Source organism: Pelobates fuscus, chromosome 1 (assembly GCF_036172605.1).
Source record: "Pelobates fuscus isolate aPelFus1 chromosome 1, aPelFus1.pri, whole genome shotgun sequence".
Taxonomy (NCBI): domain Eukaryota; kingdom Metazoa; phylum Chordata; class Amphibia; order Anura; family Pelobatidae; genus Pelobates; species Pelobates fuscus.
In genome coordinates, this window is record NC_086317.1 from 394638770 (window position 1) to 394659887 (window position 21118).

A 21118-nucleotide genomic window follows, 5' to 3' on the forward strand; every position below is an offset into this window, starting at 1 on the left:
CAGTTTGCAATCACTGCTCTGCATGGACAGCAGTCGTATATGGGAAACATTAGAACAGGGGTTGCAAGGATGTATTTCATGAACAATGTTCTCAGTAAATTGCAAATCCCATGATGCTTAGCTACAGGGTGCCCATAAATGGGTCCTAGAAAAATTTGCAGCTCATTGATGGCATTTCAGCCCCCAATGACATGCCTGCAAAGTGCACTTATAGTCAGTACAGCATAAATAGAAAATACCCTTTTGCCCCCAATTTCTATTTCACTCACAGGGTAGATATCTCTCTGCCACAGCTTACCTAGTGGATTACCCATATGCTTCCTCTCTATTTGTGCTACTCATTAATATCCACTTCATTGTGTACCATGAAAATCATTGGTTTCTGTTCTGTACAATCTGAAATCCAGCTTGTTAGTGGGTTATTCATTTATTTTTATTATTTTTTTGGCAACTAAACCATATTCTTTCTAGTGTCCACCATGCAGTCAATTGAAACCATAGCTTGTATTACAATCACTTTGTTGGTTTAACATTTTGCATCGGGGGCGTTTATTGATGAGTGATTATCTGCCCTTAAAAAGATAGAAATCCCACGCAAGTAATTATATAACCACATAAAATCTCACATTTTACAGTAATGAAATGAATACATTGTGTTTTGGTCTTGAGTTCGTAGTTATTTGAAATGGACTTCTCTTTAACAGTAATGTTTAAACACTTTTTTTTTTTGGTTCTTGTATACTTCTCATTAAACTTTCTATGCCCGTTTGTATTTTGTTTGTTCTATAGTGTTGTGTTTTTGTATTTGAATCAACAGTGCTCAGATATGTGTCTGTTCGGGTTTTTGGTCTTTTTTTTTTTTTTTTTTTTTTTTTTTTTTACATGTACTTGCTAAATCCGGATGGTAAGATAGCCACAGTTAAACGACCACTATAGTTCCAGGAAAACATACTCGTTTTCCTGGCACTATACGGTCTCTAGATCCTCCCCACCCTCTGGGCCCCCCTCCCGCCGGTCTCTAGGGGGTGAAAGGTGTTAAATCTTTCCTGTTTTCTCCTACCGGGCTCACTCGGCACGGGGAACTTTCCTCCTCCTTTTCGCCATCATCGGCTGAATGCGAATGCGCGGCAAGAGCCGCGCGTGCATTCAGCCAGTCCATAGGAAAGCATTCCCAATGCTTTCCTATGGAGGCTGGCATCTTCTCACTGTGAAAATCACAGTGAGAAGCGCGGAAGCGCCTCTAGCGGCTGTCAATGAGACAGCCACTAGAGGCTGGATTAACCCTATTGTAAACATAGCAGTTTTTCAAATAAAGAGCGTGTCCGCTTCTCTGAAACTGCTATGTTTACAGCTTCAGGGTTAACCTTAGATGGACCTGGCACCCAGACCACTTCATTAAGCTGAAGTGGCCTGGGTGCCTATAGTGGTCCTTTAAGATCTCTATGCACTCACTACTGCATAACTCCCAACATTTCAAATGGTCAAAGAGGTACCCTTCAATTTGAAGGGTGTGTGTGGAGGGGAGAGGGCACAGGCAAGCTGAATTAGATACATTCCTTATAACAATATATGCTACTAAAATGTAATTTAGAACAGGAACAATGTATATATTTACAGACTGAATTGTAAATACATTTATTGTATTTGAAAGGAAATCACTGAGATTTATTTCTGTGGAGCTTTGTTACGTACTCACACATCAACAATTTGGAGCTCCTAGAAAATAGGGATATTTAGATAGAAAAGAGGATTATCGGGATCTGGGCACAGAGTAAAGACTATTGCTCAAAAATAAGGACACTTGGGAGGTATGTCACAGGGGTGGCACAGTGTCTCTGCGAATTTTAATTTAGGAACTGCAGTTATAATATATGAACTGCTCTCTAAACCCCAGAACGGGTTAAAACCCTACTTTTCAGTCTGACCCCTATTACTAGATAACACTCTGTTTCCTTGCACACTCTACATTTAAATATTAAGTGAAACAAAGAAAAAAAAGATCCAATTTGTGGTGCTAAGATAAACGGCAGCTAGAACACACTAGTGGGTGCAATCACAATAAACCCACAGAAACACAGGTACACAAAAACAGAAATAGTGTGCAGCGCATGTACAAGACCCACAGATCTTAGAAAATACAAACACAATCAGTGAATATGTGGTAGTAATAAAGGAGATAAATACCCCAATATCATTCAATCTTTGAGGGTCATAAGCATTTGCCGGAGCCTGTATAAAAACTGGCTCAAGTAGTATCAATTTAAGGTGTAATGTCTCGGACTTGGTCTTGAAATTACTCCCAGGGATGAAGCTTGGTCCTCAGAGTATAGGAATTATAGAGCAAGCAAACCTCAAATTAGAAGAGTAGAAAAATCACATTTATTACACGCAAATAAAAAACCTTACATTGAGGTCTTGAAAAATCAGCATAAACATCAGCACCTGAGGAAGACTAGATTACTCGTTGCGTTTCGATGATTAATCTCGTCTTCCTCAGGTGCAGTTCACAATATCACAAACTGTACATACATTTAAAAGCCTTTTGGCGCGGAAAAAACAGGTATTTCGGACAAGCACCCTTTGCCATCAGACCAATCAGCAAAAACCTCTTCTGAATAATAAGTTCCACATGGTGTGTCTTTCGCCGCCTACGACTTCCGGGTCTGTGTCTTTAAATATTAAGAAGGAATAATTTTAAGTTAGTCTTCACCACTGCTACCATTGTGTTTTCATTTACAATATCTGATCATAGTACCACAGACTATATTGAAACAAAAGTCTTAACTTGTTTTATTTCCAAGAGTAAAATTATGCAGATTATATAATGTTTGTTTAACTTCAATATAGAAGAAATAAAGCTTGATTCCTCTTAGCAATTCAGGATATTCACAGGTATTTGTAAGTAGCTTTATGGATTTAGGAATTAAAACTATTCGCGATCACCGTATTAAATGTTTTGTGTTTTTCCTGGCACAGTTCCATTGCCTGTTCTGAGAAATTTGAGGGGACTTATTAATAACCATTAATGCAACTAAAATGTAATTTAGAGCAAGAACAATATATCTTATTTACACAGACTTAATTCTAAACACATTTATTGTGTTTTTTAAATGCACTTTATTGAGAGTATTATTGCTGTGGAGTGCTCTTATACACTCTGGCACACCAACAATATGGAGCTCTTAGAAAACTGGTACAAAGGGATTTGTGTCCAAAATAGGCGCAGTCACTCCTAAATAGGAACAAGTGGCACTCCCCAAAGGGAATTTCTACTTCCCGGGACTAAATGTCTTTCATTTGGATAGAGAAGGCCAGTTTTCAGCTAATTTTCACTGAATTCCTGGAATGGATGTGCTTTCCTGTGTCCCAGTGTCAGTGACCGATATTTCAGTCAGGATGACCCATTAGCCAGTAAAACTATTATGTTTCAGATGATAATGCCTAGACTTCCAAAACAGCAGATAAAATTCATTTCACAGGGATTGAATGGAAACATGACCAAACAAAAAAAATCCAATTAAAAGTAAAAATGTTACACTAAAATTATTTTTTCTCCCTGCCCCCTGTTATTTGGATGATTTCATGAACACCTCTGAAGACACAGAAAAAAGGGGGGAAATGCTTTCTAAGGTGGCAGCAAGTACTTGATCAAATTGGTGAATGATAAAGTGACTTTTACATCACGTAGAACATTTCTCAGATCAACTGCTGATGTGTGGTCACATCATCCAACTGGGGTGACAACAGACGATATGAATACAAGAGCATGTTTGGACGATATTAGGCCTCATGTTATTTTTATCAATTGCAGAACGCAAGGTGGCTCTTCCTTGCAAAGGATGATTACATGATAAATAAGTGCTCATTATTGCATTGATTTATGGGCAAACAAGGACAATCTATTTTAAAATATATGAAGCGTTAACTAAAATCCAACCCTTGGCCTGCCAACGAATTGATTGTAACTTGTGAGGCAAAGATGTATTACTGGCTTTGGCAGTCTATTTAGAATAATTCTAAAACAAGGTTATTCTGTTAAAGGAAGCATTTGAACACCAAAACAAACATTTAGCTTAAAGGACCACTATAGGCACCCAGACCACGTATGCTCAATGAAGTGGTCTGGCTGCCAAGTCCCACTGGTTCTAACCTTGCAGCTGAAAACATAGCAGTTTCAGAGAAACTGCTTTGTTTTCATTGAGGGTTAATCCAGCCTCTAGTTGCTGTCTCACTGACGGCCACTAGAGGCCGCTTCCACGATTCTCAGTGTAAAAACCACGCTGAGATGACGATGTTTGAAAGCGCGCACAGCTCTTGCCGCGCATGCGCATTCGGAACTGACGTCAAGGGAAGGAGAGGTCACCAGCGCCGAGGGAGCCCGGCGCTGGATTAAGTTAAGTGGCTGAAGGGATTTTAACCCCTTCAGCCCAGTGGGAGGGGAGCCTGGGGGGAGGGGGAGGGGAACCTAATTAACCCTATAGTGCCAGGAAAACAAGTTTGTTTTCCTGGCACTATAGTGCTCCTTTAATGAGAAAGTTGTGGTGTGTGCGCATTTATAGATCATTCCCCATACAGTGTTGCATTGTTGTCACAGCCAGGGGAGGTGTGGCTAGGGCGGCATAAACAGAAACAAAGTGATTTAACTCCTAAATGGCAGAGAATTGAGCAGTGAGACTGCAGGGGCATGGTCTATACACTATAATGGCTTGTTGTTGTTGTTTTGGTGCATATTGTGTCCCTTTATTCTCAAATCAGAACATCTAAATCTGTGCAAATTTAATAACCAACACTGATTGGATGACATAGGCGAGTAGAGCTGTGCTCTAGGACTACGTGCTTGGTAAGACACCTGCTATAAGGCTTACACAGTATGAAATCCTGTGTAGAATACGTAGGTATGTGTAACCTGCACAATGTCATACATACTGACTCATGAATCATTAGAGTTCCCAGAAATGTCAATAACTGAGCGTGTTTTAGTATCTGTTCCTGTGTAAGAGCAGCTCTGTTCCTCACTATATTTCTCAATGCGAATGGCAGGCGTGCATAATTTATGCCAATGCAGCAAGACTTATTGACTGCTAATGACCTATAAATATGTGCTTTTTGAAACTTGTGATGTATCCATTGTCCCAGACTTAGAAGGAAGTGGCAAAAATGTGTGGAATCGTTACAGTGAAGAATACTCTTATTCTAGCAAAAATGATGCACTTGCATTACGTGTAGAGCAGAGTTAATGGGGGACTTTGTAAATATGCAAAGTAACAGAAGTGATTCTAAAATTCTCCCATATTTCCTATATTAGATAGGAGTGTTCTAGGCTCTCACAAGATTAGTGCAATATGTAAGTTAGGCAACAGTTATACTGGATCGATGTTTTCCCTCATACTTTAGATTTTTCTTAACCCCCTAAGGACAAAAAATAAAAGGGAATCATTTGTGTTCATTTTTTTTTTTTTTTTTTTATTAACTTTTTATTTTCCACATGGACACAATACTTGTCCTGACTCAGCTAGTCTCAAAATGAGCTAGAGAATTTTAGAAATTGTTTGCTGTTTGATGCGCTGCATGTTGCACACTGACTCTCTCTATATAGCAGAGGGATTTTTTTTTTTTTGTAAAGTTACTTTTTATTGTGTTCAGTTGACAAAATAAAGGAACAAGCATGTTTATCAAACATTGTAGCGGTGGGACTCGCAGGTCTCCAAGTACGTCATATCAGCAATAGGGATGAAGGATACGCAGATCCACGTCAGAAAGGCTTATAAGTGAATAGAACGTGAGAATGTCCATTTTGCTTCGTTTGTTCCTGGTGTGCATAAGAACCAGTCAATGCTAATACATATACATTAACAGTTAAGAACAACATAATTTTCAGTAGACTACGGGACCCGTGGGTCCCCACGAGTATGGGTCAACATAGCTACAGTATGAGAATCGTGGCATTGGGAAAGAATATTTCAATAGCAAATTCAATGTCTAAGCATTAGTTTAAACGTGTATGCTTGTCGGTGTCAGCATAGGTGATATGATGAGCTTGGTGTCTTGTATGGCGTTGTCGCCAGTTATGATAGTCAGTGTGTGTGGTGTCGTGTCTGAGGAGCGGTAAGTCTTGTGGGGCGTCTTCACCCTCCACTAGGTATCCCCTCTTCGTTCAATTATCAGGGTAGGCGGGCATCCTAGCCCCCACAAGTGGGGGGGGGGGGGGGGGTGGGAAAGGAAGGGGGGGGTGGGTAGGTTTGGGTCTGTCTCGGGTGTCTAGTCCTCTTCCTGATCTCTAGTGCACACCTGTGACATACAGCTATGTAGGTATGTGAGTAATCATGGGGCTGATGTTATGCCTGGTGAGGCAGGATGTATGTTTCGCAAGCTATTGGGGCCCTTCATTATAAAGGTCTCAGGAGCAGGGATGGGATCGTGGGAGTGGGAGTGCGCCTGAGTGGTGTTCGCTTTGCTGGCTAGGAACTTCGTCTCCCGGTCTCCGCCCAGGGGCCCTGATATGTCCCTGCTGTCAGTGTTGGGGTTTTATTTAGTTACCCCTGTGAAAGGTATGTTGGGCGTGAACCCCCCTAGGCCCCCAGTGCGACTTCAGCAGTAGGTGTCAGGGGTTCTGGATGCGACCCGGGGGGCTGTATCCGGCGATTCTGGGCGTATCTGTACCCCCCCATCGGCAGATCGGCAGATCGGTCCCCCAGCCAGGTGATAGTCAGGGCCTATGAGCAGTATAGATACCATGGCGCCCATTGTTCTGCGTGTTTCTCCTGTCTCCCCATCAGGCAGGCTATTGTAGATTCAGCTCTGTGGATATCCTCTACCTTGAGTCTCCATTGTCCGATGGTCGGACGCGTCCGTGTTTTCCACAGCAGCGGTATCAGGGCTTTAGCCGCATTCAGCAGGTGTCTGAGGATCGATCTCTTATAAGTCGACAGTGAGCTTTCCGTGTGGTGTAATAGTGTTAGACACGCCGTTAGGGTTGCAGGTTCTCCCAGAATTTCACGTATCTCCATTTCGAGTTCGTTCCAGAACGGCCTGATCTCAGTACAGTCCCACCAGATATGTTTTATGGTTCCCACTCCTGATTCGCATCTCCAGCAGGTGTCCGGTATGTTTGGGTTAATTCGATTGAGGGATGGCGTACGGTACCAATGGGATAGTAACTTATAGTTCATTTCTTGGTAGGCTGTGTTGGATGAGCTCTTGTGCTGCCGCAGTAGGATCTGTGCCCATTGATCTTCCGAGAATGAAGTGTCCAGCAGATCCTCCCATTGCCTTTTGAACAGATCGTTTATGTCTTTTCCTCCCGTGATCAGTTTTTGGTATATAACCGAGACCGAGCCGTTCGTTTCAGGCGTCAGGAGGCAGAGGTTTTCAAACCAGGTTAGGTCTCTGTGTAGTTTGATTCTGTTCGGGAGATTATGGTAGAAGTGCCTGAGTTGCGCATAATGGAATTGGTGTAGTGGAGTGGTGTCCCGTTCGGTCGATAGATCTCGCATGGTTCGCAAGCCAGACTCTGTTAGCGCCAGTTGCAGCGGGATGTAGCCGTTATGGGCCTCCAACGGCCACGCTGATGGCGGGAGGTTATCTCCTATATGTGAGTTATAGGTAATGGGGATCAGTGGGCTGGGGGTGGGGGAGATGTAGGGTGTCCTCCTCAGTCTGTTCCATGGTTGGAGCATATGGGTGATGGGGGATTCATCGTCCTTCGGTGTTGTGGCATCGCGTCCGTCGTGCCAGATGTATTGAGGCAGCCTGTTATGGGTGAGGTCTCTACATAGTGTGGTCCATCGTTTCTGAGGGGTGGCTACATGGAGTTCCCTAATACGTTGCAGCACCGTTGCTTGGTGGTATGTGTTGAAGTCGGGCAGGGCGAGTCCCCCCCACGACTTGGGAAGGCTCAGCCTACTGTGAGCTATCCTGGCTCTATCCCCTTTCCATATGTATTTGAGTATCGCTGACCGGAGCGTTTTAAAGAAGGTTTGGGGTACGGGGCATGGGAGCGTGTGGAAGATGTAGAGTATCCTGGGGAGGATATTCATCTTCACCACTGCGATTCGCCCCTGCCAGGAGATGTGGTTGTAGTTCCATCTCCCAAGGTCCTTCAATATAGTGGACAGGAGGGGCGTGTAGTTGCGTGCGTATAGATCTTTCGCTGCGGGGGTAACCTGAAGTCCCAGGTATTGCATACTATCTGCGCACCAGTGGAACGGGAATTGTTGTTTTAGTTGCCCACATTCCTCCTCCGGCACCGTCACATTTAGGATCTCGCACTTGGGCATATTAAGTTTGAGCCCTGATATAGCTCCGTACGTCTGAAATTCCTCCAGAAGGTGAGGGATTGATTCAAGGGGTTCAGCCAGGAAAAACATCATGTCGTCTGCATACGCAGCGACCTTGTGAGCAGAGGGATTTTTGACCTTTACAACCAGTGCTGGAAAGGACTAAAATCCCCATGATGCGGTTCAAGATAGATCACAGAATATCTTGCAAAGCAAGGGGTGAAGCAAAGTTTAGCCATCTCTGATTTAGTGCGCTACAGCAGGCGAATTGTAATGAACTGGTTGTCTTATATTGGGTCTAAGTACGTCCTTCTTCTTTGATGGGGGAGTTAATACATCCTGCTTTTGGAGAGAGGAAAAATGTGTGATACTTTCCACCTGTGCATATGTTTAAAGTCCCACATGTTGTAATGCTTGTATCACTCAGACATCCGCAGATGGCTGCCGCTTCACATATTCCATTATTATATTTGGAAACTGTTACTACCCATATTAAATGTTCTTATAGGGCGTATTCTTTGTCATGTAAATAGATTCTTTGAAAGGTCACCTTTAGACCAATATTGTGTTGTGATATTTAGTGTGTTGGGGTGGTGTTGTGTGAGATATATATATATATATATATATATATATATCAGACCAGACTCTGGCACTCAACCCAAGAAAAGTATATATAATGTGTAAAAATATTACCAGGGTGCCCCCAGGCCAGTAGATATGAAGGTAAAAAACAGGAGCACTCACTTGGATTTTTCAATCGTGTATTAACAGTCTAAACACAAATCTGCATCAACGTTTCGACCCTTCAGGGTCTTTATCATGAGGGTAAAAAACAGGAGCACTCACTTGGATTTTTCAATCATGTATTAACAGTCTAAACACAAATCTGCATCAACGTTTCGACCCTTCAGGGTCTTTATCAAGATCCTTGATAAAGACCCTGAAGGGTCGAAACGTTGATGCAGATTTGTGTTTAGACTGTTAATACATGATTGAAAAATCCAAGTGAGTGCTCCTGTTTTTATATATATATAATATCTCCTTTTTAGCTCTATTGTGTTATCTTTAGAAGTCTAGTTCTGCTCAAATCTGTCAACAACACTGAAAAGTCAAAATAGTTCTTACCGGCAGATATTACGCCAATAGTTTGTTTTTAATTTTCAGTTTTTTTCTTTTTCTTCTCCTCCCCAGATGTGGAACAGATGGCAATTGACTGGTTAACAGGCAACTTCTACTTTGTAGATGACATTGATGACCGTATATTTGTCTGCAATAGAAATGGAGACACCTGTGTCACCCTTCTCGACCGAGAACTCTACAATCCCAAGGGTATTGCCTTAGATCCAACCATGGGGTAAGAAGACCTCCACAAAAAGCTTTGTCTCGCAGGACAAAGAAGTCCTGACAGCCTAGTTATGTTGGCTAGATTGACATTCTGGATCAGTAATGAGGGGAGGATAAAAAGTCCAACTTACTGGACCACATAAAAATGTGAAATACCGGATTTACTCAAATCTAATGTGCCATTGAATCTAATGTGCCACTGAATCTAATGCGCATTGAAATTTTGGAAACGTTATTTTCCCAAAAAAGTGTGCATTAGATTTGAGTAAATACGGTATATGAGACTTGATTTGTTTGAGCTGCTGGTGACATTTCTTTTTCTAGACCAGAAGTAGCCAATGAACCTTTCTAAATATGATTTTGAAACTCCAAAAAAATATAGGCTAGTAAAGCATAATGGCCAAAGTAGTTATACAACAGATTAAATTTAGTTCCTTTTTATCTTGATCACTAAAGAAGAGCCCATATATGGAGGCCATTGGCTTCCCTTAGCAGCATATTACAGTAATAGGAAGTAGATTTGTCATTGGTTTCGCTTTAACAGCAGATTATTTTTATAGAGATTTAGGTTCTTTAACAATAATGTGACATTAAAGATAAAATTCGTATTTTTACTTTATGTGCATCCCTCAATGAACTATGTCTGAAATATTAAACAAAAATTGCCTGGAGGGAATTTGAGACACTAAAGATAAGAAAAATACATTTTCTATTTTTATTTTAATTTTTAATTTGTTTTTTAAACTTTGTTTGTTGGCTTTGTGTAATATGATGACTGGATTTTTTTCCTTTACTTTAACTCAGGAATTGCTGTTTTGATGTGTAATATAATATATATATATATATATATGTAATGTAATATATTTTTTAATGCTATATTTGTAAGAGGTTTTTTTTTTTTTAATATTTACAAAAGGTAATAGGCCATTGAGTAGCATAGTGTGAGAGTGAGCACACGTTTAGACATTATGTTTACAGTGAGGGAAAAAGTATTTGATCCCCTGCTGATTTTGAACGTTTGTCCACTGAAAAAGAAATGATCAGTCTATAATTTTAATGGTAGGTGTATTTTAACAGTGACCGACAGAATAACAAATACAAAAAAAAAAAAAAAACACGTAAAAAAAAGTAATAAATTGATTTGCATGTCAATGAGTGAAATAAGTATTTGATTCCCTATCAATCAGCAAGATTTCTGTCTACCAGGTGTCTTTTATACAGATGACGAGCTGAGATTAGGAGCACTCTCTTAAAGGGAATACTCTTAATCTCAGCTCGTTACCTGTATAAAAGACCTGTCCACAGAAGCAATCAATCAAATTACAAACTTTCCACCATGGCCAAGACCAAAGAGCTGTTCAAGGATGTCAGGGGCAAAAATGTACACAAGGCTGGAATGGGCTACAAGATGGGGCGATTATTCGCAAATGGAAGAAACAAAAAATAACTGACAGTCACCCTTGGTCTGGTGCTCCATGCAAGATCTCACCTTGTGGAGTTTCATTGGTCATGAGAACGGTGAGGAATAAGCGCAGAACTAAAACATAGGATCTTGTTAATGTTCTCAAGGCAACTGGGACCATAGTCACCAAGAAAACAATTGGTAACATAATACGCCGTGAAGGACTGAAATTCTGCAGCGCCAGCAAGGTCCCCCAGCTCAAGAAAGCACATGTACAGCCCTGTCCGAAGTTTGCCAATGAACATCTGAATGATTCAGAGGAGAAGTGGGTGAAAGTGTGGTCAGATGAGACCAAAATCGAGCTCTTTGGCATCAACTCAACTTGCTGTGTTTGGAGGAGGAGGAATGCTGCCTATGACCCAATGAACACCATCCCCACAGTCAAACATGGAGGTGGAAACATTATGCTTTGGGAGTGTTTTTGTGCTGAGGGGACAGGACAACTGCACTGCATTAAAGGGACGATGGATGGGGCCATGTACCGTCAAATCTTGGGTAAGAACCTCCTTCCCTCAGCCAGGGCATTGAAATGGGTCGTGGATGGGTATTCTAGCATGACAATGACCCAAAACACACAGCTGAGGCGACTAAGCAGTGGCTCAAGAAGAAGCACATTAGGGTCCTGGAGTGGCCTAGCCAGTCTCCAGACCATAATCCCATAGTAAATCTGTGGAGGGAAATGTCAGCCTCGAAACCTTAATGACTTGGAGAGGATCTGCAAAGAGGAGTGGGACAAAATCCCCTCCTGAGATGTGTGTAAACCTGGTGGCCAACTACAAGAAATGTCTGACCTCTGTGCCAATAATGGTTTTGCCACGAAGTACTAAGTCGAAGGGGTCAAATACTTATTTCACTCATTGACATGCAAATCAATGTTTAACTTTGTCTTGCATTTTTCAGATTTTTTTTTTTATTAATCTATCTCTTACTGATAAAATACACCTACCATTAAAATTATAGACCGACCATTTCTTTGTCAGTGGGCAAACGTTTAAAATCCGCAGGGGATCAATTACTCCGTCCCCTAACTGTATGTATTGGTATCTACATCACTTGGACTTATGCTATATACCTGCACATTTGCTGAAAATGGCATCTCACACCCTGCTTCCAAACTATAAATTAACTTTTAGTGGGTCATATCATTCATACAGTAAGGGAAGAAGGGGGGGGGGGTGTGAATGGACTCTACCATTTCACTGTTCGCATTACATTAGCTTTCCAGAGATTGATAAAGATTGTTTTAGCAATTATAAAGCTACACTTTCACCACACCTACTAAATTTCCAACCCAGTCAAAAGCTATACTGAGACAAAGTAGGGACTACTGTGTCCCGGTGTATTTGCTACTTCTGAAACTTCTAGACACTGGGCGGAGCTACCGCAATCTAAAATGGCAATCTCTCAGCCATAACCAGTGACCACTGCAAAGATATTGGCTTTATCTAAAGAGGAATCCAGTGTCGCAGGATCCTCCATAGACCTTAATTCTGTATTCAAGTGCATACGTGAGAGTAGAGCAGTGACATAGACTTCAGGAGCGGAGGCACTGGGAGAATAGAACCAGCCTGAAGAAGATATTTGTTTCAATATATTTAATTTCTAGATTACATATTTTTTTGCTCTGTTAATATGGATTATTTACAAAATTATTTATGATAAAGAGCAGCGGTTCCCAAACTGTTTCCCCAGTGCTATGATTATAGCATCGGGAAACATAACTGCTGAGCAGGGGCTGGTCGGGTGTCGCGGTCTTAAAGGACTGGGCCCCTGTAATGTTGGCCGGCTGGGAGGAAGTGTCAGCCTGTTATTGGGTTATTTACATTAGAACACTAAGAGCGATTATTGCTTCCATTTTTTTTAAATCTGAATAGCTGATTTAGTATCAAGAGTGAAATCATACATTTAGAAGAGTGTTTGTCATTCATTTTGAATGAGTTTTTACTAAACCAGTAATGGCTGACCTTTGGCAATCAGATTTCTGTTGTATCTTTAATGTACGAAATGCTGCAAGTGGACAACATCTGTTGTGAGAATGATGTTTAGAGTGTTAATACAAACGATCAGGGATCTCGCTACCTACTTTTCAGATTTCCATCAAGCCAGATTAAAACTTTTTCAGTGAAATAAAGTATCTAATAAACCAGTGTAAAATAGGTCCTCGACTGTCTATATAATCAATTTTTTTAATTTTAATTTTTGAATGAGTTCCATTTGATTTAAAAAAAATAAAAAAATTTTTTTTGACAATCAGGGAAAAAATGTTTATCATTGCTGCTGACCTCTGTTTGAACAGCTTCTGCATTTTAACAGCAAACACTCAGAGCCAAACTGATAGATTTTGCGCTTGGCTGAGCAAAGGTCATGACCTGTTTTTCTGCCTCCTATCCAATTATCAGGCCTTTATTATTATTCATTGATTCTTTCTATATAGCTTAGTCACAGTCAAAGATTTTTATATTCCTTCAATGCGCACACATTACCTGGTTGAATACATTTGTTTAAACCCGTACAACGTTTTTATTTTTTATTTTTCTCTATACTGGCAAAGCACTGATACTGTGAGGACAAGAACCACACATAAATTATGTTTTTTCATAGACAAGTACTGGCAGCCAAGCTTTTTGATTGTAGTTGCAGAGCATTGTTGAAAATCTAGTCCACAGTTTCTGTAACCCTATGGAACAAGCGCAGCTTAGTCGAATAGGGGCTTGACAGAGCTAGGAGGTGGGCTTAGGGGGAAGGCCCGATGTGGGAGTGGAGTGAGCGTGTAAAAGGTGGTTGGCCCAGTATAAATAGCCAGCCATTTTTAATGACCAGCACTTTTAATCTGCTTACCTGGAGTCATTGGCGGATCCAGGGGGGGGCAACGGGGCAATTAAAAATACATTTTTTTTTTTTTTTTATTAAAAAGCCCTCCTCCCCTCCCCCCATACACACTGCCCCCATACCCACTGCCCCACATACACTGCCCCACATACACTGCCCCCATACACACTGCCCCCCATACACACTGCCCCCCATACACACTGCCCAACATACACTGCCCCCATACACACACTGCCCCCATACACACACTGCCCCCATACACACACTGCCCCCATACACACACTGCCCCCATACACACACTGCCCCCATACACACACTGACCCCATACACACACTGACCCCATACACACACTGACCCCATACACACACTACACACACTGACCCCATACACACACTACACACACTGACCCCATACACACTGCCCCCCTACACACTGCCCAACATACACTGCCCCCATACACACACTACACACACTGACCCCATACACACACTACACACACTGACCCCATACACACACTACACACACTGACCCCATACACACACTGACCCCATACACACACTGACCCCATACACACACTGACCCCATACACACACTGACCCCATACACACACTGACCCCATACACACACTGACCCCATACACACACTGACCCCATACACACACTGACCCCATACACACACTGACCCCATACACACACTGACCCCATACACACACTACACACACTGACCCCATACACACACTACACACACTGACCCCATACACACACTACACACACTGACCCCATACACACACTACACACACTGACCCCATACACACACTACACACACTGACCCCATACACACACTGACCCCATACACACACTGACCCCATACACACACTGACCCCATACACACACTGACCCCATACACACACTCACCCCATACACACACTGACCCCATACACACACTGACCCCATACACACACTCACCCCATACACACACTGACCCCATACACACACTGACCCCATACACACACTGACCCCATACACACACTGACCCCATACACACACTGACCCCATACACACACTGACCCCATACACACACTGACCCCATACACACACTGACCCCATACACACACTGACCCCATACACACACTACACACACTGACCCCATACACACACTGACCCCATACACACACTGACCCCATACACACACTACACACACTGACCCCATACACACACTACACACACTGACCCCATACACACACTACACACACTGACCCCATACACACACTACACACACTGACCCCATACACACACTACACACACTGACCCCATACACACACTACACACACTGACCCCATACACACACTACACACACTGACCCCATACACACACTACACACACTGACCCCATACACACACTACACACACTGACCCCATACACACACTACACACACTGACCCCATACACACACTACACACACTGACCCCATACACACACTACACACACTGACCCCATACACACACTACACACACTGACCCCATACACACACTACACACACTGACCCCATACACACACTACACACACTGACCCCATACACACACTGACCCCATACACACACTGACCCCATACACACACTGACCCCATACACACACTGACCCCATACACACACTGACCCCATACACACACTGACCCCATACACACACTGACCCCATACACACACTGACCCCATACACACACTGACCCCATACACACACTGACCCCATACACACACTGACCCCATACACACACTGACCCCATACACACACTGACCCCATACACACACTGACCCCATACACACACTGACCCCATACACACACTGACCCCATACACACACTGACCCCATACACACACTGACCCCATACACACACTGACCCCATACACACACTGACCCCATACACACACTACACACACTGACCCCATACACACACTACACACACTGACCCCATACACACACTACACACACTGACCCCATACACACAAACACTGACCCCATATACACACTGTCCCATACACACACTGACCCACAAACACTGTCCCATACACACACTGACCCATACACACACTGACCCACAAACACTGTCCCATACACACACTGACCCACAAACACTGTCCCATACACACACTGACCCACAAACACTGTCCCATACACACACTGACCCATACACACACTTCCCCCTTACACACACTGACCCCATACACACACTGACCCACAAACACTGCCCCACATACAAACACTACACACACTGACCCCATACACACACTGACCCCATACACACACTGCCCCACAAACACTGCCCCCCATACACACACTGCCCCACAAACACTGTCCCCATACAACACTGTCCCACAAACACTGTCCCCATACACATACTGCCCCGCACACACTGCACACCTATACACACACAGTGCCCTACACACACTGCTGCCCCCCCATACACACATTGCCCCAAACACACACACAGTGCCCCCCATACACACACTGCCCCACACATACATACAGTGCCCCCCCATACACACACTGCCCCACACAGACATACAGTGCCCCCATACACACACTGCCCCCTAACACACACACTGCCACCCTTACGCACTCACACTCACTTCACCGCTCACACACACACTGCACCTTTCACACACACTTCACCCCTAACACACACCACTTCTCCTATGCCCTATATCCCAGCAGACCCCAGGTAAGTTGTCAAACTGTTCTTAAACGGTATGACTACTTACTCTGGGGTGGGATCCTGGCACTACTGGCACCATAACTACTACACTGAGCTGTAGTGGTTATTGTGCTAGGATTATTTTTTTTAAATAATCTACAAGTGCCCCTCCCGAGATCAGGCTCTGGATCCGCCACTGCCTGGAGTTAGTTGTCCTTCCCACCCTCCCATTTGTAAGGGTAAGGGGTTTTAACTCCCGTTTGGTCACAGCGGCGGGGCTAGAGAGCGAAAAGTTAGGGGACAAACTGGCTCTGGGGTAGTGTAAATAGAATAGGGCAGTTAGGCTGCTGGTGAAGAGCTTGGTTAAACGGTTCGTTATGAACCTTGGTAGGTTTCGAGCTCGGTAGGGGTATCCGGGTATGCCCCTACCGTGGTTATTTAACAAAGTTTGGCACTTATATTATGTTGAAGATGTTTGTTATTATGTTTGTTGATGTTATTTTTATTTACAGAAATAATGGGGACATATGATGTTATATGGCGGGATGGGGGCTGGGCAATGACTTTACATAGTTACATAGTTACATAGTTACATAGCTGAAAAGAGACTTGCGTCCATCAAGTTCAGCCATCCTCACATATGCTTTTGCTGTTTATCCAAAAGAAGGCAAAAAAACACAGTCTGAAGCGCTTCCAATTTTGCAACAAACTAGGAAAACATTCCTTCTTGACCCTAAAATAGCAGTCAGATGTCTCCTCTGATCAAGCAGCTATTACCCCACTAATTATAAATGATATCCGTGTATGTTATGTTTTTGCAAGTATTTATCCAATTGCAGTTTAAACATCTGTATAGACTCTGACAAAACCACCTCTTCAGGCAAAGAATTCCATATCCTTATTGCTCTTACTGTAAAAAAACCTTTTCTTGGCCTTAGATGAAATCTCCTTTCTTCAAGCCTTAATGTGTGACCTCGTGTCCTATGTATAGCCCTGTTTATGAATAGATGTACTGGCCCCGAATATATTTGTATAATGTTATCATATCCCCTGTCTGGCGCCGTTTTACCAAACTGAAGAGATTTAAATTTTTTTAACCTTTCTTCAAAACTAAAATGCTCCATTCCTTTTATCAATTTTGTAGCTCGTCTCTGCACTTTTTCTAGTGCCATGATATCTTTCTTTAGAACAGGCGCCCAAAATTGCACAGCATATTCAAGGTGTGGTCTTACCAGCGATTTATAAAGAGGCAAAATTATATTTTCATCTCGAGAATTTATGCCCCTATTTACTGGCCTTAGCAACGGCAGATTGACATTGCATATTGCTACCTAATTTGTTGTCTATAACAATTCCCAAATCCTTCTCGTGTGTGGTTATCCCTAGTACACTACCATTTAGGGTGTAAATTGCTTGTACATTCTTAACCCCGAAGTGCATAACTTTGCATTTTTCTACGTTAAATTTAATCTGCCATTTTAGTGCCCAGTCCCCCAATCTATCCAAATCCCTCTGCAGCAAGGCGATATCCTGCTCACATTTTATTACTTTACAAAGTTTTGTGTCATCTGCAAACACTGATACATGGCTTTCAATGCCCATTTCAAGATCATTTATAAATGTTAGAATAGAAGCGGTCCCAAAACAGAACCCTGAGGGACACCACTTACTACTTTTGTCCAGCTTGAAAATGTACCATTTATGACAACTCGTTGTACTCTATCTTTAAGCCAATGTTCTACCCAAGAACAAGAATATTCATCTAGACCAATTTCTTTTAGTTTGAAGACTAACCTATTGTGAGGAACCGTATCAAATGCCTTGGCAAAATCCAAGTAGATCACATCCACTGCAACACCCTGATCTATATTTCTACTTACTTCTTCGTAGAATACAATTAGGTTAGTTTGACATGACCTATGTTTAATAAAACCATGCCGATTATTGCTAATAACACAGTTCTTCCCAATGAATTCCTGAATATTATCCCTTAATAGCCGTTCAAATAATTTCCCAGTCACAGAAGTTAAGCTCACAGGTGTATAATTTCCAGGCAAGGATTTTGAACCTTTTTTAAATATAGGAACAACATCTGCCTTCCTCCAATCCTCTGGTACAATACCTGAAACAAAAGAATCTTGAAAAATTAAATACAGAGGTTCACTAATTTCCCCACTTAGCTCCTTAAGTACTCGTGGGTGGATACCGTCAGGCCCCGGAGCTTTATTTACATTAATTTTCTTTAATAGCTGTAGAACCTTGTCTCGAGTTATCCAATCACAAGTTATCTGCAAGTTTGTTGCAGCAATCATATGCATATCTCTTGCCATAGGATCCTCATTAATATATACTGAAGAAAAATAGTTATTTAAAATGTCTGCCTTTTCCTGGTCTTCATTGACTAACAAACCCATCTCTGTTTTCAGTGTACCTACACTTTCATTTTTTTTTTTTTTTTTAGAATAATGTACTTGAAAAACTTTTTGGGTTAGTTTTGCATTCTTTGGCTATCCATTTCTCATTTTCTAGTTTAGCCACTTTAATTGCCTTTTTTGCAAGTATTATTGGCTTCCTTATATCTTTTTATAGGATGCCTCTGATTTGTCCGATTTAAATGCTTTAAAAAGCCCCTTTCTTATTTTTAATCTCTTGTTTTACTTCTCTACTAAGCCACATTGGTTTTAATTTGTTTCTTTTATTGGACTTTAATTTATTGTTAGCAATATTAATAAAGCTGTGGACAGATTGACCCATACATCAGTGTCAGTGTGGTTTTGGGGTAAGTTTTGGGGGGAATTCCACCTGCCCATATGGCGACTATGCGCCTGTCATTAAATGGCAACGATTACCAGCCATAACTGACTTACACTCCCCTACATAATTTGTTGGGATGATATGCAAGATTAATTTTTAGATTAACCCCTTAAGGACCAAACTTCTGGAATAAAAGGGAATCATGACATGTCACACATGTCATGTGTCCTTAAGGGGTTAAAGGGACACTATAGTCCCTAGAACTACAGCAGCTTATTGTACTTGTTCTGGTGAGTAGAATCATTCCCTTCAGGCTTTTTGCAGTAAACACTGTCTTTTCAGAGAAAATGCAATGTTTACATTACAGCCTTGAACTTTAGTCGGTGTTTAGCAGTGTGCTGGTTCTGCCTCTGATTTGCCTCCTTGGCAGTCTCAGCCAATCCTATGGGAAGGCATTGTGATTGGCTCAGATAATCACTTCTGATGTCAGCCAAGCAGGCAGATCAGGGGCAGAGCTATCAGTTGCAGACTTGAACAAAAGTAAGATTTTACTAAATTTTAGGGGGGTAAGGGGGTCCAGGGAGGTTTGATGGAGGTTTTAACACTATAGGGTTAGAATTACATGTTTGTGTTCCTGACCCTATATTGTTCCTTTACGATCACATCAATTTATTATAATGCTTTTTGTACAGAATCCTTATGCAGACTGTTTAACTAGGTCACATTATACTGTTCTCGGTAAATGCAGTCTAATTGCATAACACATTGAACTAACTAACAGATGAAAGTATGCAAAACCTTTTCTGTTACTCTGGGGTTTGCATATTGGAGTCCTCCGCTACTGTGACAATGGTTGTGTTTTGAGACGTCTTCAAAAAAAAAAAAAAAAAAGAGATGTGGCTCATGCTGATTGAATGAGAAAATGTGTTTTGTTCCAATATCGAGAGCCATATTAAAGTGGGGTGTATTGAAAAAGGGTTAGCTTATGGTTAAAGAGAGATGGGATGAGTAGGGGTAGCTGGAGAGATATGGAGGCAAAACTTTGTAGAGCGAATAGTAAGTTTGTTAAGGGATTTGAAAACAAAACTAGTGATGTTTTTCAGAAGGGAGAAATCATGTGTTGTAAGGAGTAGAAGATAGTCTGAGTCTAGTCTAATCAAGGCAAGTTTGCAATTTGAGAGTTTTCTAGTGAGATTACTTTTTAGTAACTATGCGGATCATTGCAGATTCCATTTTTTTTATACTTATAATGTTAAAGTCTCTAATTTGCTTTTAATATATGTCTCATCGTATGACTTTTTTTAATTTTTCTTTTTCTTTCTTTATACAGGAAGTTATTTTTTACAGATTATGGTCAGATCCCCAAAGTGGAGCGTTGCGACATGGATGGGCAAAACCGAACAAAGTTAGTAGACAGCAAAATTGTATTTCCACATGGGATTACGTTGGATCTTGTCAACAGATTAGTTTACTGGGCTGATGCCTACTTGGACTACATCGAAGTGGTGGATTACGAAGGCAAAAACAGACACACGATAATACAAGGGCTTCTAGTAAGTGCTTATATATTTGTCAGAATGAGGCTGAGATTATTAATCTTGTTTGGATGTTGCTTGGATGTAGGTTATTAAAATACATTTTATGTGCAGTTCATGATCTTTTGTTTGTTGGCCTTTATCTTTCCTAGTTTTAATAAGGTAGTTCTCACTTAGAGCTAGATTCTATTATGAGGTAATTGTAGCAGGTTTCCTATATTCCTATAGATGTT

At 41.8% G+C, this 21118-nt stretch overlaps 1 protein-coding gene across 2 annotated transcripts in view; it reads left to right on the top strand.

Annotated features, from left to right (window-relative positions):
- The window catches only part of LRP1 (LDL receptor related protein 1), a 312569-nt gene that overhangs the window by 147713 nt on the left and 143738 nt on the right, over window positions 1–21118 (top strand). For both annotated transcript variants that reach the window (XM_063427333.1, XM_063427338.1), the window contains exons 7-8: window positions 9468–9630; window positions 20681–20903. In XM_063427333.1, the coding sequence (XP_063283403.1) occupies window positions 9468–9630; window positions 20681–20903 (386 nt within the window). The remainder of the gene's footprint in view (window positions 1–9467; window positions 9631–20680; window positions 20904–21118) is intronic.